At 35.3% G+C, this 25,596-nt stretch overlaps 1 protein-coding gene across 1 annotated transcript in view; it reads right to left on the bottom strand.

Annotated features, from left to right (window-relative positions):
* Window positions 1-25,288, bottom strand: part of LOC117317102 (thyrotropin-releasing hormone receptor-like) — a 90,402-nt gene extending 65,114 nt beyond the window's left edge. Inside the window, exon 1 of the mRNA XM_033871900.1 lies at window positions 24,927-25,288. Coding sequence (XP_033727791.1) covers window positions 24,927-24,977 — 51 coding nt within the window. The 5' untranslated portion in view covers window positions 24,978-25,288. The remainder of the gene's footprint in view (window positions 1-24,926) is intronic.
* Between the last annotated feature and the right edge of the window lie 308 nt (window positions 25,289-25,596).

Genomic DNA, 25,596 nt, shown 5'->3' with positions numbered 1-25,596 from the left:
ATTCATGATATCACGTGATTGATCATATTCTGTCCTTCGATTTCCATTCGAGCACCATTGAAAAACGCTCCGAGGTATATTACATTAGTACACATGTAATATATGCAGACGTACTATACGAGCGAATTCACTGGTTAACAGGACGATTTTGTGACAAACAAGAACAGGCATTGCTTGTATATTTTTCAGTAATAATGCAACTATCCATAATACATATAATAAAAGGTTCGTCAGGAGGCAAAAAGGTTAAACACTCGCCCTTCATCTCAGCGGCCGGGGATTGATAAGGAAGTCACATGCCCTACAACGTTGGTTTTTTTCAGCGTACTCAAGTTTCATATCACAGAAGGAAATTTCAGCCGCTCTAAACCCGATTAGAAATCAGGAAGTAATGTTTCGCAATAATTGTCGCAAATATAAATAAATAAGTGAACTCATAATTAGTTATAATCATTACTTGGACATAAAATATTTTGTGATGAGAGTTTGAGGAACGCCACCAAGATGATATTTTTTGTGATGAAAGTTTGAGGAACGCCACCAAGATGATCTTAGCAATAGAGGCAATCCCACATGTACAGAAGTTCTAATTTACTAGCAGGATGCCTATATTGATCCCATGTTTTATCTCATTTTAAACGTCTTAATTATGTATTTTTACAGCGAAGCGTATGATTCGGAGATGTAATATGAAATTACACATATTTTAATCATCAGTAACAACTCCCCCGCATTGCTAGTACAAAGTTCGGGCAAATAGTTTTCGTTCAATATTACATTTATTTTATAATACAGCCAAACATACAAAGGCGGGGTTACAAGCCGAGATTATCAAACGAAAATCAAATGTTTGATAATTTGGTTATTCCGAAATACTGTATTTTTCCTCCTGTGATTCCTCTCTAGAAAAACTTTGATTTGAGTTATGATTCAATATTACGGCTGTTTGATTCGACACAACACGGCCAAGGGGAAGTCTCATTATCTAATAAATTGTCATAGTTATGGCTGCTGGGGACATCAAACAGGAAACGTACTTACCAGTGTAACGATTTAGACAAGTTGTTAAGTCTCTATTACACATAGTCGATAATTATACTTGAGCTAACAGATGTCCTATAAGAATGCTGCATATTGACCTATGTATTATAGATTGATCACACAATAATAAGGTTTCAATTAAGGATAAAGGGAAGTGAGAGCCTAATATCTGTAGACACTGTCGTCATATGACTTTGATTCTGGTGTGATCCAATCCTCTGTAGATACCGTCGTCTTATGACCTTAGCTGTTGTGTGATCAAATCATCTGTAGACACTGTTGTCATATGACCTTCGCTGTTGTGTGATCCAGTCATACGTAGACACCGTCGTCATATGACCTTAGCTGGTGTGTGATCCAATCCTCTGTAGACACTGTTGTCATATGACCTTCGCTGTTGTGTGATCCAGTCATACGTAGACACCGTCGTCATATGACCTTAGCTGGTGTGTGATCCAATCCTCTGTAGACACTGTTGTCATATGACCTTCGCTGTTGTGTGATCCAGTCATACGTAGACACCGTCGTCATATGACCTTAGCTGGTGTGTGATCCAATCCTCTGTAGACACTGTTGTCAAATGACCTTCGCTGTTGTGTGATCCAGTCATACGTAGACACCGTCGTCATATGACCTTAGCTGGTGTGTGATCCAATCCTCTGTAGACACTGTTGTCATATGACCTTAGCTGGTGTGTGATCCAAACCTCTGTAGACACTGTTGTCATATGACCTTCGCTGTTGTGTGATCCAGTCATACGTAGACACCGTCGTCATATGACCTTAGCTGGTGTGTGATCCACATCTCTGTAGACACTGTTGCCATATTACACGTTGTACCTTAGCTGTTGTTAACCAACCTGGAGATACCGTCGTCGTGTGACTTTTTCTATTGTGAAACAGATAAAGTTATACAACCTTATCTATTGTGTGGCGTAATAATCTGTAGACATCGCCATATGACCTTAGCTGCCATATGTAGACATGATGATGTAGACACTTTCGTCATATGACCTTAGCTGTTATTTGAATCAATCATCTAACGACAATTTCTCCATGAGACCGTAACTGCTTTACCTAAGGCATGGTGCGGCGTTCCATGTGTAGACAGTCTCATCGTGCGACGTGAACTGTCTTTAGACATGTGTCATCATATGACTTTTTGTTACTTTATATCCCCACAATCTGCAATCATAATAGGTGATGACGTCGTCATATACCCTATACTGATTTGTCGTCGTAGAACTGCATGCTGACGAGAACCACAACGAACCGATTATCATGGTCCTTTAAGACTTTATAAGTTCACATTCCCGCAGATAAGAATCTTAAAGCAAAATTTTCATTGTCTGTACAAGAACAGGGAAAGAGAATAATTTTGTCTACGTTGAATCTTGACACAACAGCGCGTATTTGAGGTGCAGTTTCTTTTAAAATGTTTGAACTTGGTTTTATTTTCAAATTTAGAAACAGTTTAGGTCCCTAGTGTTTTTCTTTGTTCAAATATTATCTTTCACCTAATTTTTACTGCAGAGTTATAAGCGATAGGACAAGCATTGCCGTTTTATTGTATTGGTAAATTATATTGTCAATCCAGAGACTGGTCATAATCGTTACGCTGGTATCTATGGTTCGTATTTGATGTCTCCATCAGCTCGGACTATACCAGGTTATGTGATAATTAGGTATATATCATTGGTCGCGCCACTTAGTAAAATATCGTTATTTTAACGCATTACTCAAATTTAAGTGTGTCTAAAGAGACCATAAAGAAGGCAGAAAGTATATGGGATTTAGGTGCATCATCATCATCATCATCATCATCATCGTCGTCATCGTCGTCGTCGTCAATGTATTAAAATAGTTTCCGAAATAAACAGTGTAATACATTGCACAATAAGTATTAATTGATTACGTACATGCAAAACTTACATGTGTCTAGTGTCTAAATACAAGACAAATTCAAGATATTCATTTTCCTTGACCCATGTCTGACATCTTCCATAAGGCATTAACTGACCTTCAATGTCTGTTTTGATTACAAGCTTCAGTTTAATATACGACTGCAGCCGATTTTTCCATATGGCTCCCCTGCATTCTTAAGTGAGTTGGAAAATACGTAACATAATCCAATAAAGCTGGGAGCACATTTCTGAATGGTGCCGCCTTTCTGATACAAGAGCCTTTATTTTCCAATACATTATACAGTTGGTTAAATTCGCGTCCCAATTCGAACCATATTGAATTAATTAACTGATATGAAACATATTCTAAGTGGCGGAAAACCTGTTTATTAGCTTTTCAGGCTGTGCAGCGTTAATCACGAAAGGTTAGAATGTACGAAAGTACGTTTTGACCGAGAACACGTATACAATTAACTTCATAACACCACGGGAATATATATCGTAGGAACGGTGAACGCTTGTGCACTGGCAATATGCATTTTTCAATGTTATACCAGTATAATTGTTACAATATATATTTGTTTACTGTTTTATTTTCTAGATATTTTCATAAATATGATAAGGAACAGAAATACAATTCGGTTTGTTTTTTAGTCTCGCACTTGATTTCCGCAAACATGCACTTCTTAATTGTTGCTTAACTTTCGCTTTACTGGCTGTGTAGGGAAACACTGCCTGGTTAAAACCAGGATGCGAATTTTTGTATGACTGGATAGCTGAACATGATCCTTATGCTATCATGCTATCTGTCAAGGAAACATTCGAAAGAAGAGGACATGTTTTACCCAACTTTTCATATATAAGACGATGACACGGCTAAAAGCTAGGCGCCAGAAAATCGAGCAGTTTCCCCTGTTACGTCTACGTAGGGGACCATAAAAGAAAATGATTCATCTGCCATCTGCACAAGTCTACCTTTTTTCCCCCTTCATTATTCCATGGAGATTTTATTTCTGCATGCCCATCATGGAAGACGACAAGGCGACAAAGAGTGGGCGTCATCAAGACGGGGAGATTTGTCTGTGTCTTCTATTCAGCGGACCGTATAGAGACATCATCCCAAACTACTTTTTTTTCTTTATTCCTCCATGCTTACTGTTTCTAAACTGTTGATTTATCCCATGTTAATGCATACTCGATGGTCACATTGCTTTAATTGATGAATGTAGTTTGAATATTGCCCAGACTGATCAATGAATCAGGGAAAGCAGTTTACATGACCGTTAATATTTTCACGATTGTTAAAGCGTTTTATCAATTTGCTCGGAATAAGTTTAACAACCCATTGTTTCTCATGCATTTGCATTTGCATTATATATGGATATTTTGTGATGTAATTATATTTTTCCCCTTTTTTCAAATTTAAAGGGAAACAAAAGAAATTTAATAGAATAGCATTTTTAAATAGTGAAATTTGCCTATTCGTTATCATGAGCTGTACATAATTTAATAAAAAAAAAAACAGTATACAATTCAATGTACGGTGGATACATGATAACCGTAGTGGTGGTAGTACGGAAAACTCATGATCTAGATGATTGAGATGTTCGAGGATTCCGTTATAATCACCCGCTTTACAAAACCAAGCCGCTTTGAATAAACGTGGATCTACTCTATGAAATGTTTATAACCGGTCTAACTTATGTTTTAAAACACCGAAACTTATGCATTAACACTGGACCTGACATTTCATCGTCAGAACGATTAGAGCCAATGTGCCTACATAAGTATATATATATATAGATATATAGCTTGCATGCTATAGGATATCACACAAAACATGATCTGGTTAGGTATACGAACTTGACATATGTTGTATGTTTCAGCATTAATTTTGGATTCGAAACAGATACAATTTCGAAAAACAGGTTGTATGTCCTTATAAGCTGTAAGGCCCTATTAAGGATTAAGTACAGTAATGTAAGCCTACATCACTCAAGATCATTGCCCCCTTTACCACATACATGTATATCTCGGGAAATCTCTCTGCCGCAATGGCCGGCATCATCAACTGAATGACGTAACATTTACATGATAATTACTTGCAATGTGACCGTGCAATATCTTGTTTGATACATTGTCTGGTTACGTGACAATAAAAGGTGCATCCTAATTGTTTTCGTAAAAAAAGAAGTCAATTCTAGTTACTTATAACACAAATTCCAATGTTATGCATTTTGATAAGTCGGGCGTGACCTAATCGCCTAGCCAGAATTACCCTCAGCTTTTACCGCTGCGTTTCATCCACGTATACAAATTATACCAGTTTATTTATAGCGATATATCGTGAGTTCAATGTATTACATGCGCATGTGTGTTGATCAGAAGGTAAATATTTGAATTCCCTGTCGTAGTTGTTGTGTTATATATATATATATAGGATATATTAGAAGCAACACTCAAACAACACCTTTCTTCTTCTTCTTCTTCTTCTTCTTCTTCTTCTTCCTAATGTCTCCCTTGACAATGCCTCATTTTTGGCCTTTAGTTGAGCGTTCGTCCCTGTGAGGAAGGCTTTAGGTTCTGTCCCCTGGCCGAGATATACCGGAGTCTTTTAAAATGGTAGTTGCTGCTCCTGCTTAGCGCTCAGCATATTTGGAGTGGAACGACTGGTTCGCCCGTTGTCAGTATAATGTGACCGGGTTGGGTGTCCTGCTGGGTGTCTTCGGCAGTATGCTTTAGTGAGGTAGCACTATAAATTGGCAAAAGCTCCGGCCTATCACAAGGAGACTTAACACGAACACGCAGCTTCCCAAATCACATACGCACTCACCACACGCATGCATGTCGCACGTACGGGAGGCCGTCCTTAAATGACCTTAGCTGTTTATAGGACGTTAAACAAAATAAACTAAACCAAACCAAACAACACCTTTTTTATTACTGTAAATTGCGTTATACTACAAGGTTTAGTAAAGGGTGATTTATTTACGGCATATCTAAAATCCATTTTATAACCACAAACTAAAATATATCAGGATTGCTTAAACCAGTTTTAACTTCATCCGTATAGTCACTGTTTAACCATAAAAATAAACTGCGTAGGTAAACAGGCTGGAGGCAAACCGCGAAATAAAAGACTTATCGTAATTATGCGCTTCGCAATTTGTAAAACCTCGTGCAATTGCGTAATACATATATATAGATCGGCCTCCGCCGCACGGATGTAAACATTAGGCATTACGGTTGACATCCAGGAAGGAATAAAAAATGTGTCTGCGGAAAAAAGTAAGAATGATGCGATTTATACCGAATGGGGATATCTGAAATAGTGTAAGAGATTTTAATTACCACACCTTTGTTAACTTTTTATCATTGTATGCATTCTTTTTGCCATTTTATTGCCGTTGTATCGTTGTCGTTGTATGTCACAGCTGTAACATGGTTTGCTAGCCCTGTTCGTTTCATCTTTTATAACATTATCTGTTGTTTAGATGTTAAAAAAACAAGAGAGTTGTAGAATGAGATTTATTTCATGCGAGGTGTCTGCTTTAATTCGAGTTAAAGGTTTATAGTACCAGATAGGGTGTTAATTGGTGCATTTCTAATTTATACTTAAAATTGCTGTATAGATACGTAAACTTGGGGTAGTGTTAGGCACAGAGGAAGACTTGTTCTACTTAGGGGGAAGGGAATCACGTGAAAGAAAGCGAAGATAAAGGCATAGTAGTGGATACCGCCTATATTATTCCAACATCATGATGTTCGAGATGTCCTGGTAGATGTCGAGTGTTGTCAGAGGAAAAACTACAACAGAAGTTTTGAGATTAAGAAGGGTGTGTCGGAGGAGGAGCGATGGTGTAGATTAAGGTTGATTAGGACCAGTAGGGACTATTGTAAACGTGGTTATTTTTTTTCGCGGGAGTTAATTTCGTGATTTCGAAAAGTAAACTATATGCGCGAGTGTAATTTTCGTGATCGATCCACCCATTCGTAGCTCGAAATTACGCAAATTGATATTCAAATGTACGCGTGGGGGAACTTTTGCGATTAAAAAGGAGTCCGCGTAATTAGCGAAAATTTCCCCTTGCGTAAATTTCCAAGTGGTAGTTTGATTTTTTTTCAAATTTTTTTCGTGGTAAGCCCATGTAACAATAATATATATCATTAATACACACAACGGTACTCTTTGTATTTATATTACTGGTAACAAAACAACCATACTTTACATAACGACGTTGTCCTGTTACACAGAATTGTATTTCTTTGTTCCATATAGCCGTGTTGGACGTTTGCTGCTGTGCCTCAGAGTGCAAATGTAACCATCTCGATTCGCATGATGAGAAAGTGATATTAACGTAATTTTACCAAGATTAACAATGTGGTCAATGAAACAGGTCTTACTTTTCTTTGATAATTAATTACCTCATAATTGATCTATATCATGTTCATGCATGTAGTTGGCTAACGTTTTATTAATTTCAGTAAATAAAAAAATTATCGTTTTTGTGAAACGAATATAACTTCTGAACGTAATTAAGTTGTTTAAAGTAACATAACTGATTGGTATCGATAACCAAGGCAATCATCTCATCAATAGATTATATCTTTATTAATATTACTTCTGTTTTTCCTGCATACCATGTACAATATATTTTAAGCGTACGGGAGGCCGTCCTTAAATGACCTTAGCTGTTTATAGGACGTTAAACAAAATAAACTAAACCAAACCAAACAACACCTTTTTTATTACTGTAAATTGCGTTATACTACAAGGTTTAGTAAAGGGTGATTTATTTACGGCATATCTAAAATCCATTTTATAACCACAAACTAAAATATATCAGGATTACTTAACCCAGTTTTAACTCCATCCGTATAGTCACTGTTTAACCATAAAAATAAACTGCGTAAGTAAATAGGCTGGAGGCAAACCGCGAAATAAAAGACTTATCGTAATTATGCGCTTCGCAATTTGTAAAACCTCGTGCAATTGCGTAATACATATATATAGATCGGCCTCCGCCGCACGGATGTAAACATTAGGCATTACGGTTGACATCCAGGAAGGAATAAAAAATGTGTCTGCGGAAAAAAGTAAGAATGATGCGATTTATACCGAATGGGGATATCTGAAATAGTGTAAGAGATTTTAATTACCACACCTTTGTTAACTTTTTATCATTGTATGCATTCTTTATGTCATTTTATTGCCGTTGTATCGTTGTCGTTGTATGTCACAGCTGTAACATGGTTTGCTAGCCCTGTTCGTTTCATCTTTTATAACATTATCTGTTGTTTGTATGTTAAAAAAAACCAAGAGTGTTGCAGAATGAGAGTTATTTCATGCGAGGTGTCTGCTTTAATTCGAGTTAAAGGTTTATAGTACCAGATAGGGTGTTAATTGGTGCATTTCTAATTTATACTTAAAATTGCTGTATAGATACGTAAACTTGGGGTAGTGTTAGGCACAGAGGAAGACTTGTTCTACTTAGGGGGAAGAGAATCACGTGAAAGAAAGCGAAGATAAAGGCATAGTAGTGGATACCGCCTATATTATTCCAACAGCATGATGTTCGAGATGTCCTGGTAGATGTCGAGTGTTGTCAGAGGAAAAACTACAACAGAAGTTTTGAGATTAAGAAGGGTGTGTCGGAGGAGGAGCGATGGTGTAGATTAAGGTTGATTAGGACCAGTAGGGACTATTGTAAACGTTGTAATTTTTTTCGCGGGAGTTAATTTCGTGATTTCGAAAAGTAAACTATATGCGCGAGTGTAATTTTCGCGATCGATCCACCCATTCGTAGCTCGAAATTACGCAAATTGATATTCAAATGTACGCGTGGGGGAACTTTTGCGATTAAAAAGGAGTCCGCGTAATTAGCGAAAATTTCCCCTTGCGTAAATTTCCAAGGGGTGGTTTGATTTTTTTCAAATTATATCGTGGGTACAATTTTTCGTGGTAAGCCCATGTAACAATAATATATATCATTAATACACACAACGATATTCGTTGTATTTATATTACTGGTTACAAAACAACCATACTTTACATAACGACGTTGTCCTGTTACACAGAATTGTATTTCTTTGTTCCATATAGCTGTGTTGGACGTTTGCTGCTGTGTCTTAGAGTGCAAATGTAACCATCTCGATTCGCATGATGAGAACGTGATATTAACGTAATTTTACCAAGATTAACAATGTGGTCAATGAAACAGGTATAATTTTCCTTTGATAATTAATTACCTCATAATTGATCTATATCATGTTCAAACATGTAGTTGGCTAACGTTTTATTGATTTCAGTAAATACATTTATTTTTTTCGTTTTTGTGGAGCGAATATAACTTCTAAACGTAATTAAGTTGTTTAAAGTAACATCACTGATTGGTATTGATAACCAAGGCAATCGTCTCATCAATAGATTATATCTTTATTAATATTACTTCTGTTTTTCCAGCATATCATGTACAGTATATTTTAAGCGTACGGATATTCCAAAGCATTTTATCATCATTCAACATCAGAGAAGGGAGACAGCATGTTCTTTTTTTTCTTTGAGAGGGAACTCCGTAATCTGTTTTATTGAAATTGCTTCATTTAATTTGAGTTAGGTACGGTTTCAATTACCCTGCACCATAGAGTTATCATTATTCAAAGAAAACTCATGCATCATAGAGTTATCATCATTGAAACAAAAACTCAGTCTAGGATAAAATTGTATGATATTGACACTATGTTTTTTGTCTATCGCTAACCGCCATTTAATGTTTGGGATACAACTTAAATGGATTAGCACATGGCCTAACTCGTGTCCAGTGGTTCTGAGTAATAGGACACAAATTGATTGCTGTAGCACGTGTTTCTGGTGTCTGGCGGTCTTTTCATTCTAAAATAAATCGAGTTACCGCCCTTTATAAACCTCTCCTGGTGCCCGAGTTGCCGTATATCTGACTCTCATGGTTAATTATCTAGCAATTCTGGTTCCCTAGATAGCTGGTGAATTAGATTCAGATGGACAGGAAACAAGGTATGTGGGTCACACTACCAAAAACGCCTTTACAAAGACCAATTATCTTCCCTGGTTTGCCAGCTTTTGGCAGGCCATTCCAATTACAACACGTTTACTTCTCGAAATTCTGTAATATCTGATGTAAAATGTATCATATATGGAAAATAAGCATTGTTTATATTGTACACTCGGCATTTTTTGTATAGTAATGGTGAAACATATTTCAAATATGTAAAGCAAGATATACCTGATTCATGATGAAAGTAACGCAATTGTCGCTACTCTTGAATATTCCATTTACATATAATATTACAGTATTCTTAACGGTAAACAACACAAAAAGGCTGTTAGGGCCAACACACCATTAGGCACACACATTGCCTTCGAAAGTAAAAATAAAATACAATATAACTTTAATGTTCCATAAATAAAATGCACTTGGCCAGAAAACTGAATAAAGACATATTGAGATATCCGGCCATATCCCTCAAATCAACGTTGGCACTGGTGCTAGATGAAGGATGAAGAATGGAGTGGTAAACCAATTAAAAGAGTAAATACCCTGATAAATTCAGTGCTCAGAAAAGACCGGACAACCACTGCAGTTCAAGGGGATATACACGATATCGATGGGGCCAGATCTGTCACCCAAATTGTATTCATATCGACTGTATACTATCATTTGATAACTGTATACTACCATTTGATAACAGTTCAATACTTTTATTTACATTCATAAATATTTTTTGTTTACTGTAGGTTATGACGCGATTAAATTTGCCGCTTACCCTATCACTGACGTCATCAAGTTCGAATACCGGAACAGCCGAAATTTCCAGAAGGAATAATATAGTCCCTCGTGTCGCTATTAATAGCAAACACATAAAAACGTTTTGCATAAATTTGGCTTTATTTTCTATTTCAATTACGTTTGTAGATATCGTCAAATTATTCACAATTGCATAATTTCTTATTGTTTAAAATCCAAGCCGTTTTTTGGCACAATGCTATACAGTTAACATTAAGAAGTGATGTGGCTTTGAACGGGTATTGCACAGGACACATTCGATTCCTACGAAACACTTAAGTTTCTATCGACTGGATTTATTTATTTTTAGAAGAATTTCATTTCTTAAATTCTAAATGAAAGTTGTCTTGACAGTAGGTGAGGACGATTCCAAGGATATTTCGTTCGAAACAGATTCCAGTCTAACCGGTCACATCTTAGCAGACGATTTTCAACGTCGCAACAGCTCGATTTTGTAAGGTAGGCCTTTGACATCAGTGAATAGCCACGAAACTAAAATCAGTATATATACACAACTGGAAACCATGTCGATACTCCCGATTTTTCACTATATTTTTTTTTTTTTTTTTTTTATAAATACTGGACTTTTAATGTTGTCGTGTCTTGCATTTCTGAAAATTCGGAAACAAGCCCCTGTGAGTGTGACGACATTGACAATTTGATAATTCCTAGATCAAGAACGGCGCTTATAGTTATTTTGTGTTGACTAGTTTTTGTTTTCATTATAAAATAGTTCTCTCATAACTTGTGTAGTTGCTTTATTTTTTGTTGTGGATTATATAGTATAAATGCTAGGCCTTGCATTCGAAAGCTCTCTAGGCCGAAAGTAACTGGTGGCCATTGTTTTGACCTGCAACACCTGTGGCTGTATTCCTACAGTGACCGAATCACTGTAAATTGTAGTATACAGTCTCATGAATACAATTTGGTTTACTAACGATATATAGGCAAATGCAACACAGAATGTAAATATAACCTTATGAACAATGATCATTACATTTGGATGATATAGGTACATACATTTTTTTTTATTAATTATAAAAAGATAATCACAATTCGTTGATCTAAATATGTAAATTTTGTGCCATACACGATATAACGCATGCGAACAACAAACTACAACACGCTAAAGCAAAAATGGTGTCCCGCGACCACGGTTAAAAAGGTAACAGCTTCCGCAACAAAGAGAAGAATGGTCAAATGGGTCAAAACATTTAAACTAATGTATAATATCATTATCTCATCCAGATGGAATATTTCGAGTTGTCCAGTACGTTATCGTGTGTTCCTGTTTACAAATGAAAATGCCTCGATTTCAAAACAGTCAAGTGATTATTCAAAAATAATTTCCGCGCTTATTTTAGAGGGGGTAACAGGTTAGACATAACAGGTTTGACTGCGAAAGAAAGCATTAAATACTGTTTCCTAATGATTTATGACTAACAATTTGTTGACGCTCAATGCCCACATGCGAAGGTCACAAAAGGTGAGCTAAGCTAATATATTTAAACGACTTATCAATAAACAAGTGACCCACGGACTTCATATTTGGTCCGTGGCATGCTGTGGAACAGATTCACCAATTTTATTCAAATAAATCAACTTGACCTATATTCAAGGTCGCAGGGGTCACATAGGCTAAAATCTTGAAACGGCAACTTCTCAGAAACCAAGAGACCCAGAAACCTTTCATTGGGTTCTTATAAGCTGGCCTTCATTCAAGGGCATAAAGGTCATTTCTACAAAAAAAAAAAAAAGAAAAAAAAAAAAAAAAGAAAGACAAATGCGTGAAAAGCCTATCGACTTGCCTATGATAGTTTCTATAATTTAGTTTGATGTTTTCGGTTTTTTAACAGTTGATAATCATTATCTGAATTTATAACATGGTGAATCCGATTTGCCTTATCAATTGGCTACCTCCTGTGCACTGATGTACATTTTTTTGTATGTACAGGACTAGTATTTTCGCCTTAAAATTGATCATTGTATCCCACGATGGTCTTTTCCAGATCATCGAGAAAAGAAATATTGATTCCAATCCTTTGAACTGAATCTGCATTTATCTGCAAGAGTTATGGAAATCTGGTTACAAATAGTGTTGATTACCATTCTGAAAAGATTATCGATCTGTCTAAAAATGTCACTTTAATGGAGGCAAAGGAGGTTTTGATGATCTCCTTTGTAACAATCATTGCAGTAGCGCACGGAACAACAATTGTCCCTTTTGAGTATTGCGCATATTCTTTTGAACATACTGGGTTCCCTTTTTTTCTTTTGGTGTGCTTTGAATAAGCTCAAGGTGTCTTGTCATGGATTTCTATTGGCAATGTGATGATAGCAATCTGAGTTTTATTCTCTCTGTGATTTTATGAAAACGCCTCTCTAAAACCGCGAACCTAGGAAGACGAACAAAAACAGAAGTGGGTGTTTTGTAGGATGCAAGTAAGGCATGGCGATGAAAAAAGGTTTCACTTTTATTTCGTAACAAGCTATTTTGCGAATCCTTTGTTATATTGTTATACTCCCAAATGTTTTAATTTAATATCAAGATAGACAATTGCAAGGATATGTTTCGGATCTGATAAATAATGACATATGAGCGTAATTCGAATCATAGCTCTGCATACATTTAGAAGGAAATAGAATATAGGCAAATAAATGATTGAGGGTCATTTGAAAGGTACAGAAATTATACCATGCGTTCGGGAAGGCCAACTGTTTTCTATTGAATCGCCACACCTAATTAGATTCAATCGTATATAGAAAAAAACCAGTCTTCTATCTAGATTGACATGATCGGCATTTTTTTTTAACACCGCGTAAATTTGGTCCGGAGCAGTAACCAGCATTGACAATTGTTACTTTGACATTTGATCAAAACTCGATAACGTAATGGTTATTTTATATAAATATTGGTACAGTATAATGGTTAAATAAAGTGCGGTCTCGTTATTATTTTTGAGAAAATGGAGTGGTACGTCTAAGACCTCGATAGTATTGTCTGTTTTAGGGTTGCAGGACATCTGACAATAAACTTTGATTATGTATTATCTACTAGATATTTTGCACAGTTGATAAGGCATGGATGTACAAATGATATTTCCTTAACACTTGTTCGTCCTCGGTAAATATTTGATTGCACGGGGTATGTTATAACATACTATTAACCTCAAGTAATATAATATCTTAAAAATTTGCTGTATGTACCAATATCATTTTTGAAATACTTATGAAGTGTGACATGTCTTAGCATTATTTTGTGTATCTATGTATCAAATAGGCTCTTTCGGATTGCATTTTGATTATATACAAATTACTCAAAAGTACGGATGATTCACCATACATAAATCTAACTTGTTTCAGCTGCAACGGAATCGTCGGGGGTTGATCATCAAAGAACATCATTCATTGATTGCGGTTTCTTTGAGGTTGTAATTTTCAATGATGGCATACTGATTACTTATCAGAACTTCATCGGGAAGTGTTTGATCACAGAATTTATTTCTGTCATATCAGTATCGAGATGTCCTTTATGCTGCGTGTTACATAATAACATTAAACAAATGTTGATACATCAGCATCATCTGGTCAAAACATGTTAATTGTTTCATAAAATTTACATTAAAGAATAACATTTTAATATAACATAAGATTACAATTTATCAGTAGGTCGATGTACTTTGTCCATGTTTGTTTATCAATTTCATTTTGAATTCCCTTCGGTGTCTCAATTATCTACCACTGAAGGTAATTTGCATCAATGGCGAGTCCTAGAAGACCGACTGTATGATGCAATTTAATTCATATTTTCTATAATGCAATTTGGATCGAAAGGTGTTGATATCTATTTTGGAGTGTGCAAATCTTTATGATATAAAATGTACAGTTGTAGTGCCGTAATATTTCCGATTGTTACATGTGTTTTCTAACCAACAAGTATACAGATGTACTAGTATATTCCATTGAAATAAAAAAAAACTCATTGCTTTGCTGTGTGACAATTTGTTCCCTGGAGGTCGAAATAGACCAAGCACAAAGCGATTCAACACGAACAAAGAATGGTGTAAAAATGAATAAGAACAGATACAGGAAATGAAACCATATACGTTTTCCATTGGTTTATATCTCTGGTTTAGTTAGTGTTCCAATAATAATTATAGAAACGATGAAATAATGACAGGCACTATTTTTCCTGTAGGAAGCTCACTCCACTTGCTAGGTAAGGTTTACTTACTGCTGGTATAGTTTTACGTATACCGCTCACGTTGTACTCCTCACGTAGGAGAATTAGGAATTATCTCACCTCAGATGACCTCGTTTTTAATTGACGATTCCTGAAAGAATTACTTACCTAGGGCTAGTTAAAATGGAATATCACTGCATCCATGTAGAGGCATTGCGTCGGCAGTTAAACTTCTTGTTGACAAATATTTAAAGAAAGGATTAATTAATAAACGCTGTGTTTCCTCGGAGGGAATCGATGTCCGGTGTTAGAAAACACCCTTTGGGGCAAATCAAATCGGAAAGCAAATGCCATTTTTATGTACGCTGTTGAAGGATATATTGTAGTACTTGAAATATCTATCATCTGATTGAGCAATTGTTTTCCTTTTCCATACTTGGATGTGAATTCCCATCATGTAACAAACAACGATGGCTCTAAGTAAATTTGATTTTACATGTGGTTGTCGTCGAAGAAACAGAGCAGAGGCTTACACTCTCTTTTTACAAACCACGTGTCTAGAGCTAGAATTAAGGTTTCTTTTACATGTACATATTTATTTGATCTTTATAAACATTATCTTTACTTTTATTATTTATTTGTTCTCTTTTAAATTTACATAGTTAACTATTGAAAAAAGTATTTTCTTGCAACATCATGTCGTTTAAAATGATAATTATAGATTGATGGATCAGGTTCCCTTGTTAACGACTTTAGTTCATAAAGACAGTGGTTTAATCATTAACCTTTGATCTGATACTGTTTGTCGTTGTCAGTTACCTAGTCCTGATTTCCATGCATCACTGATCAATGGGATTTTTATTACTACCTCTTATCCATAAGGGGCCTTTATGGTGTTTGGATTTCCACTTGTCCATGTTCTTGTGGCTTCAACTTTCCTTGTGTGTTTGTAATATCTTTTGGTTTGATATGGCGTCTGATCAATCCAACATCGTTATTGTGACGAGAAAAAAATCCTAATCGCAAAAGACATTTTTTTAATCTTTATCCGGTGATTTAAACCATATATGACTAGAATTGATTGAAGTTGATATAAAGGGAAAATATTAATTATTGATATAAGAGTTGTTTTTTTTTTTTTTTTTTTTTGGGGGGGGGGGGGGGGGGGGGGGGGGGGATTTTGCGATACGGTTAACTAACAAATATTTGGATTTCTAGCCCTAGCGGTGATAAATTGCAGGAACCAGTAATGCCAGAGTTGTTACTTTATTTGATTATGTTTAAATCAATTTTTAGGTGATAATGCTATGTATCTCTGCGGGATTTCATTTGTTAGAGTATGACTTAAAGTTGCGTTGCAATTGCCTCGGCACTCCATTTGAGCACGTTACATTGATATTATCTTACTTTGTTGATTCAATCGATTACAAGGCATATTCTCATTTGCAATAAATTACGTGTTATGTTTCAGTTGTTTCCGTGCTTTACCTCTAAAATTAACCAAAAATAGGGAAAAGAGGCATTAAACTCTCGAAATAAAACACATTATGTAAATCACTATCTTGGAAATAAGGCAGAGGAGTTTTCAGAATTTAGGTATGAATCTGTGAGTAATAAATTATTATATAAATTAAATAAACAATTGTTAATGTTTATGACAATATCTTAACAGACTCCAAACGTTAACGGGTTTGATGACTTAAAGGTATATTGCAATCTTATTCAACCTGCGAAAACTCGTAAACAACGCACCCTTTCTAAGGATATAATAGGTCCTCGCGGAATTCAAATTGAATGACAGTATTAGAAATAAATGATACAGAACAAGACAGGAAATTCCGAGCATTTGATAAAACAATGAATAAAAACAAATATAGAAGAAACATAATTACGCTCCTAAAGTGAGTTATGTACAATATTAAATACTTAACTCACAATAAGTGTTGAAGGTTAAGTTTGTCAGGATAGTTTTGTGAACAGGGTTAACTTCATTAAGGCAGTCTTTTCTTAAGAGAATTGTGTGTTGGATTTTTATGAATATTTAGTGTTTACTTGAAAACCACTTGGTTCATTATTCTGTGTAAATCAAAATGTGCCTGATTTAAATCAGAAATTGATCCATCAACGAAAATGATATAGGATAGTAAATTAGCTTGTAGAGAACGGAATATCTACATACATGTATGTGATTAAAATGTTAATCATGTCGAGAAATGAAAGCCAATCAGATGTGAGATAGAACAGCTAGTAATCAACTATGTTCAAAGATATTTAAACTGACTAAAAACATCTTTATTTGTGGGCTTCCACCTTCATTCAAAACTAATTCAAAGCCTTATTGAAAACTGAAAAATAAAAAAGACGTTTATGCATAGTTTAATTCGTATTATTGTTGTATTACAATAAAGCTTACACTTATTAAGAAATAACATGTATCTAATGAAATATAGTATTGTTTATTCTGACAATTAATTTTGGAATGAACATCGGCGTTGTACAGCAAGTCAAAATGCAGTTGACATCAATTGATATATGTAGATTAGTGCCATGATATCACCAAAAGCTTGCAGAAAATGTGTTTTTAAATGGCTCCAGCGGTGTGTTGTCGATGAAGCGTTGCGATAGTAAAGCTTAAGATCTTATTCATCATAGTATACCTGCCTGTAATTTCGCTGGAGATAAAATGATGACTGGCTCTGCCCTGATAATGAAACGACTGCCGTATACCAGATTTCAAATAAATACTATTGTTCCTGAACAAATCAAAGAGAAGGAAAACAATCATTCCGAATACAACTTAGTGACATGAGGAAGTCGTATGAAGGCTATTACATACAAAATCACCGTATTTTTGCAGATTCTTTTTGTTGCAATTTCGTTCTGGACAGCTAATTACAGACACTATAGTCTGACATATCAATGTGAATTCTATTAAGGAGTGTATGCACAAATGATATAATGATAATTTCGTTTCTTTGGAGATATTCTCCAGACGTTTGCTGATCCGCTTGGCTGAAGACAGAGCCCACACTGAGTAAGCTTACTGTTGTAAACATAACATACATCTATCATAACTGAATCATTTTCCAACTGCTAGAGTTTACGGAAGAATGCATGCATTATAGGTATACCTCCTATCTGCAACCTATTGTTATATTTCCACCTCCTTACAATACGTGTTATTGTAATTATAACCCTTCCTGTCATTCTCGAGTTCGACACACATGCCAGAATATGCACCAAAGCTGCACTTAAATGTCTAATTTAGGTATGATGATACATTCTTATAGGAGATCATAAGGCGTACTGAAACTTCATTCGGAATTTTATTCCACATTGTCAGCGTTGATAAAATGATGAGCTGACAGTAGAGGGCATGATGTGTATGCTAACAATATCATTGTCAGAGAAGAATAAGCGTGTATTTTTATATAACGACCATCTCTATTCCACACTTTAAAGTATCAAACAGGTTTAGATTCAAAACACTGAAAGCAGAGAGAGAAACAAATGATCGCACGACTGATATTTCAAATTCGCATCGATTATTACAAAATCGACATGTATTCACAAAAATAATTGCAGTTATTTGTATAAATTGTCAGGCGATGTTTTGGACGTGATACGCACGCCCTAATGAGAGTAATTCAAGCAATCGCAATCGTTAATGACCACTTTGAAGGTAGTTATTTAAGCAATCAACATCTGACAAAGCAGGAAACGAGTCACGTGATGTTTATCCATCATGGAAGACAATTTTCAAGATAATGTTCATGTCGTTATCTACATGAGGAATTAAAAAATATAAACACATATCTTATTTTATCACACATTATGCAGTGTATTGTATTGTTTTTAATTTTAGCAGATATAAGTGCATGCAGTCTTTGATATCTAATATCATCAGGTAGGTAGCATTCTATTCAATTTTATGTTTGTGTCTTTTTTGTGGTCAGCTTTTTGTCATCAAATGCTTCAAATGTTTCCTTGATTTGCCGAAATTGATTTTTGTTAAGTAAATAGCATTTAGCTAAGAAATTACCGCTTTAAGTACATAATAAAATCATAAAAAATAGATTTAAAAATTAAATAAATAAACAAAAACTATAAAAAACAACAACATGTTTTTGCGCTTGGACATTACGATATTCGATTTTGTTATACTTTGATACTTTTGATATTCTTTTAATTCCTGTTCTTCATAACACTACGGGCCCAATCGGTTTTTAAAATGTTGTTATTGTAACTGTTGGTATCAAATTTATGACACGCAGCGCTAGCTAGCATAGGCACTGCTTTGCAGCCGGTAATTATCGAACCAGGTAAGACATTTCAAGCATGTGCATTAATTATATCCCCTTGCATAAATAGTTTTAAAATGTTAATGGTAAACAAAGTTAAGGGAATCCTTTGCTAAAATTAATGATGGCCGCGTGACGTAAATGGCATCGCGATCTCCATACATACTGTATATCTTCATTAAACATCTGTATTAAAAACATGAAATACGCATACCCTAAGGCGAACTTTTATCATAATTATTAGAATGCATCATGACACACATTTAGGAACAAACATTATATAGTATATGAATGGAAGACAAATCGCGAGGTTTGAATTCAACTGGTTGTTTTTCTGTTTGTGACTTTATATATACAGTTTGTCTGTCTTTCTCGATTTCAGTGTTCCAGGCAATTTACTGACATATTACTCTAGGCCGATGTACCCTGACCGCGAGATCACCCCATAGCACCATTAAAATGAACTTCATCATATTGTAATCTGACAACAGGTAAATTAATTGGTTCGAAAGATATAATGTATACATCAAAATGCGATCTCAGTCAGGAATGCTACAGGGTTAGAGGTCTTACTTTCCTTTCAGTGCCAAATGTGATAATTAAGTTAGCTTTTCCAGGTATGCTTCAGAGTCATAAAAGTGTTTGATTTCCATTGCAATAAATTACTGTAAAGAACGGAACAAAATATAAAGCGTTCTTTCCTCGGGGTCGACACTGAAAATACTTAAGTTAAACATCTGTCTCGATATGAAATTGTCTCACAAATCTTTTTGAATAGGTAGAAAAGCTTAATTTCGATAACTTAACTATATTCCATTAATGTATGTTTTCAAGTTTATAATGCGAATTAAGTAAAATAAGATATTTCAGAAGTATGTTTGAACTCGTTCAATATATTTGCAAAATACTAATTTGAAAACGCATTATCTAATTGTCTGTAATGACAGATATTAGAAATGGGTGATCATCATGATGTTTTCACCCTTTTAATTTTCCGTTTCTAAATAGTTACACCTCTGCTTCCCCTACGTACGGTTTTTAAATGCACCAGTGAATTCGATATTCAAGGTTTCTTCGTTTGTCTATTATAAGGATTTCCATGAAAGATGTCGACTATTAACGGAGAAATCAACAACGCAAGGTTACGAAAGATGCAGGTTGTTAATACCGTGGGAACATTTAATGGTAGATATCATTATCTGATTCTGACGTAGCATGTTTCTAAATACGATGCGATAAGAGATATAATATGTTTGCTGCTTCTTGATATGCATAGTTCTTCAGTTGCCAGAACGCACTAAGTTATCATTCAGCATGTGACGTATCCTGGATTTAACCTCGGTTCGTATGACGACTTTTTAAATGATTGTTTATTTCTTTGCTGGAGAGCCAGAGTAATTTTGTGGCAAGTTCTCTGTTTAGAAGTACATTTACTCTGTTGTAGTAGGTAATTGAATAGCTGGTGTGTACACATTTTTCGTTTTGAATAAAAATCAAAACCTATTTCTGAGATGTTGATTACAACCGATCTCTATGAACCTGATACACATGTAAATCGGCCAAAGTTTCTTGTCCAGGTGACATCCGGTTTAGACAGGTTACACGGTTGTTTACTCTCTCACTGAACAATATACGGGAGGCCCGTCGCATGCCATCTAGAGCCATTAAGGTAAAGTGTCTTGCCCAAGGACACAATTACGACAGTACAGACCGGCCTGTTTCTCTGTTATCCGGAAAAATAGACCAACGCGGGAAGTAAGCATCGAACCACGCACCATTGATCTTCTCATGCGATTTCGTGGCTGGCGCTTTACCGGTTAGCTATCGCGGACCCTGTCTTAGATGACCCAGAAGACGGACCACTTTGTTTTATTATCGTTAAAGGAACATTAAATGATATCCATGTGTATATATATATTCCCCTCTTTTTATCTATTTCTAGTAAGAATTATGGCTTTGTAATTATGGCAGTTTTTTCACACCGAAAACTATAAAATTAGGTGAATACAGCTAATATTTGAAACCTTGTGCTAAGACTGTGGATAGAACAAAGTAATTGGGTTGTAAATTAAACACCGTTATTCATACATAATACATTTTTTGCAATATACGGTGGTAGCTAGACCTAACCGCTAACAAAGCATTTCTACGACCCCGAAACCAATATTCTTAGCTACTCTCCATCTATAAATCTAACGAGAATTAGTCACCCTTTCATTTATCAATTTTCCTCCTGCATAACCCCTATTAAAATATCACACTTCTAATCCATATCCCCTTGAATCAATACAATTATTAACACATTCCTTTGGCGATCTAATATCACTGGAATGATAATTTAGTGGTCTAGATACTTTCATTACCATAAATACTTTTCTAGTGTTTTATCTAGTATACAGAATGCTTCATATAAAATGGTATCTGCTCTACAGTTCGAAATCATACGTCATATCGGATATCGGAGGGGTATAGCAAATACGTTTTCTGTCTGTTTTATCGGTATAAGAGACGACTGACTTGAACATGACACATGATCGGCTACATCTACCTAAGATATGTCATCTTTATATATTTCCTAACATGCCCTACGAGAAATTTACGACCGACCTGACTCCTAATTTTAATTACTTTACTGTTAATTCCTTGATTAACCTTCAATATACGTGGTGAGTGTGGTCGGTGAAGTAGAAGACGCTTATCCTGCCGGTAAACATGGTCTTATCAACTCAGAATTGTTTTGTGTTAATATTCTGTGAGTTAATTAACGTTTCTATTTCAATGTCGATATTCTCTTCTTGGTTTTTTGTAACATTAAAGTAAAACAATTTTTCACATTGCTTCTATTATTTCTCGACAGTTTATTTCGAGTGGCTGCGTTTTGACATTAAATGAGCTGTTTTATATTCATGATATGATTAATCAACATCAAGTTCCAATGACAGATATGTGGACGTAGAAACGTTTGTTAAAAAGACGACGTATTGATAGCGCGTACTGGAAGTCGTGCGCTGTAAGCTCTTTATCGTTCAATTAATTTACGATTAAATTATTTTTTTATTTTAATATTTTCCGGTTCTGTTTCTTCTTGTACGGGATATCGCATTTATTAACGTGTCACCAACCTATCAGGGTATCGCTTTAACCTGAAATAGAAGCGAGGTCTTTTTGTCCCGGGAACATCATAAATCAATTAAGAAAATCGATACCCATATAAGCACATATCCGTTTCCCTAAATCACTTCTAACGGCCTAATAGTCACTCTACCTATCCTTCCTACTCCATCTGGGGTCATAGCTCGCTCAGCGATCGCCCTGTGAACTGCTTGATATTCGATAACTCTTATATTTAAAGTTTGATTATTGTTGATACATCCTTGGGGTGGCAATAGCTCAGTGAGTAAAACATTGGATTACTAAAGCTTCTGGTTATACAGGATATCTAGCTTGGAATAATGTTTCTCACAACACCTTGAAATGCAAAATAACGATCACCTGTTATTTGCTCGGTAAAGTAACTAGCAACTGCTATATGAAGGTCAAGCTTAAAATTGCTAAGCCTGTTGACACGGTGATTATCCAGGCAAAACATCGTTCACGAATTTTTTGAATATAATTGCGCATATATTGTTTTTATATTTCATACTAAAATACGGTTATAGATTTTCTATATTGATGATAATAGAATTGTTTTTGTACAGGTTTCTTGGTATTTTTGGTGAATTTTGCAGCAGAACTAATTTCGCTATACTCAGGGTCCGTTTATAGCAAGAAAACAGAAAACATCAATGTTTGAATTACGAATAACTTTCCGAAAAAATGAGTGCCGTAGGCATGCATTTCTGCACAAATGTATCAACTATTCCTTTAGTATTTGATCTGATAATATGTTTACTAAAGTTATCATACAAAAACCGCAAGAGATATAAAAGAGGAAAAAAGAGATGTTACAGGTTTTCATAAAACATTCCTCGTTTTCCAAGCATTTATTTCCCTGTAATTATGATGGTGGTCATATATCAGTTAGCTTACACATGGGGACGATTTCTGTCATAACGATCATTTGGTAATTATCTGGTTTAATGGACTGTTTAACTTTGTGATTTCTATTTTACACTTCTCAATTGCCTATTTCTAGAGAGTATCATTCCTGCTCCCCTTACCTACGGTGTTTTACTTGCTTCAAAAATGTCTAAAAACAACTATATCGGAGCGGCAAATATAGACAACTCCATATCCTTTTTTATCTCATTTACATATCAGAGCGTTACTCAGACGAGTATATTGCTAGTTTGCTAAGAGCTCTACCACATCGTAACAGCTAATGAACTATAATGTCGAAACGACCCAACGACGAACCCGTCACGTTTTATAGCAGAATCGCACTGAAATGGTATCCGTAGACACGGCATTGTCTTTGGAGTGATAAGTTGGCCATGGCAGCTGACATTGGGTTGGTAAAATAATCCTAACAATCGACGTAAGAGCAATATAATGAGTTAGGTGATTTAACTAGAGGAAATTAATTAAAAACCTGCACTAACGCATCCGGGGAAGATCTGCGAATCTAACATTCGAGTAAGAAATACGTTTGATCTGTTCTATTGTCAATAGTAAACATTTTGTATTGCCGATAATTTAAAAACAGAAATAAGACTTAATATCATACATGTATTCAAATACCATAATTTAGGTATTTACTCTATATTCAATTTATACAATACATGTATTGTCAACATATGTAACATTTGCTTACAATAGTCATTATCGAATGTGCACGTTCGACAGAAGGGAGGGGGGGGGGGGGGGGGGCAATATATAATGGCTATGCAAGATAGAATACATACACATTCATCTACGTTTGAACTATGTATACAGTGTATCTACAAGTTATACAAAATACGTACAGTACTTCCGGAATATTCATAGAAGCCCCAACGGGAACGCCTTTAGTCTTAAAATGTGTACAAATCGCCATTCGAGTATATTTATAGACAAGGACAAGCTACATGTATGGGATTAAAATTGCATTATGGTCATTTTAATGGCGTGGAGGACATTTTGGAGAGATATGGCGATATATCTCCATATCTAAATTGTGCTCTGCTTTCATATATCAGAGTGTGAGGGACGTTCTCTCATGTCATAGTTTTGTATTCCTCTCTTACAATTTAAACATTTTAAAGGGAAAATATTAACCGACTATGATATTTAATGAGCCTTTTACTCTCAAGCCTATCACGATAGATTGTAGTGATTTACAATACATTCGTAACATATATTTCCACGCTAATGATACGTGAGCTTTCTCCAAATTGAATGTTTCCACCATATGAAGATAGAGTCTAGATAGCATATGCTTTAAACTTGTTATGCAGTGTGTGTTGCATGAAAATGTCACGCAATGTATTTTTATCAGGCCTTATATCTCTCTAAGTCTTGAAACTGTTTATGAATCAGTGTCAATAGAAACTTGGCTGATGCAAATATCGAAAGTCATAACAGGATCATGTAAATTATAAAACATTAATTCACATAATATAACAATATACGAAATTGTACATGGACTAAGCAATTATTACATAATTAATCGGACTAATGTTTATAGTCAAACTGCATTACTGATGTAAATAAGCCAATTGCTACGCTTTTAAATTCTTGTGATAAAAAAATCTTACCTTTAGCACAGAGTTAAGAAACCTGTTGAGGAATTCGTCGTCGTCCGTCATTCTTATCGTCAATGCTTGTCGTTCTTAATGTAACTGTAGTAAGTGACTTCTCCGTGGCAGCCAGGCTCTCGCTGATAATATACAATGCACTGTTTTTCCAACTTCAAAAGAATATAAATTTCAAAATGTTGTATATAGTAAGACAAAGTTGCTCTCACAGAATTATTGATACAAAATCAGAGTTGCACTGATGCTTCCTTGAGTGAGTGTTAATTTTAAAAAAGACGAAGCAACACGATCTTCACAACTACAACTAGATCCCATCTATAGTATACCAAGTCCAACAGTCGATCTGTAGTCAAAATGACAGAACGTATTTTCATGATATAGAGAAACGTTTCTCATCAAGTTCATAAAATGTAAACAGTTCATGTAACAAAAAAGTATCTCTGAAGAAAACACATGTAGATGGAGTGCATACGATGTAATATGTATTACAAGTACTCCAGATGTGTTTGTACGGCCTACAATGTAGCTAATCCCCGCTCCATGGTTGTGACATGATGTCAATATATTTGTAAACACCAGAAACAGCTGTATGCTCCAGATACAGGAGGCGGGACACACTCAGTAGTACTGGTGGCGAGAGGTGACTCTCTGATACGCAGGCTGGACTAGG

This window comes from Pecten maximus, chromosome 18, assembly GCF_902652985.1.
Source record: "Pecten maximus chromosome 18, xPecMax1.1, whole genome shotgun sequence".
Taxonomy (NCBI): domain Eukaryota; kingdom Metazoa; phylum Mollusca; class Bivalvia; order Pectinida; family Pectinidae; genus Pecten; species Pecten maximus.
The sequence above is the reverse complement of the archived record's forward strand: the minus strand, read 5'-3'. Positions and strand labels throughout refer to the sequence as shown.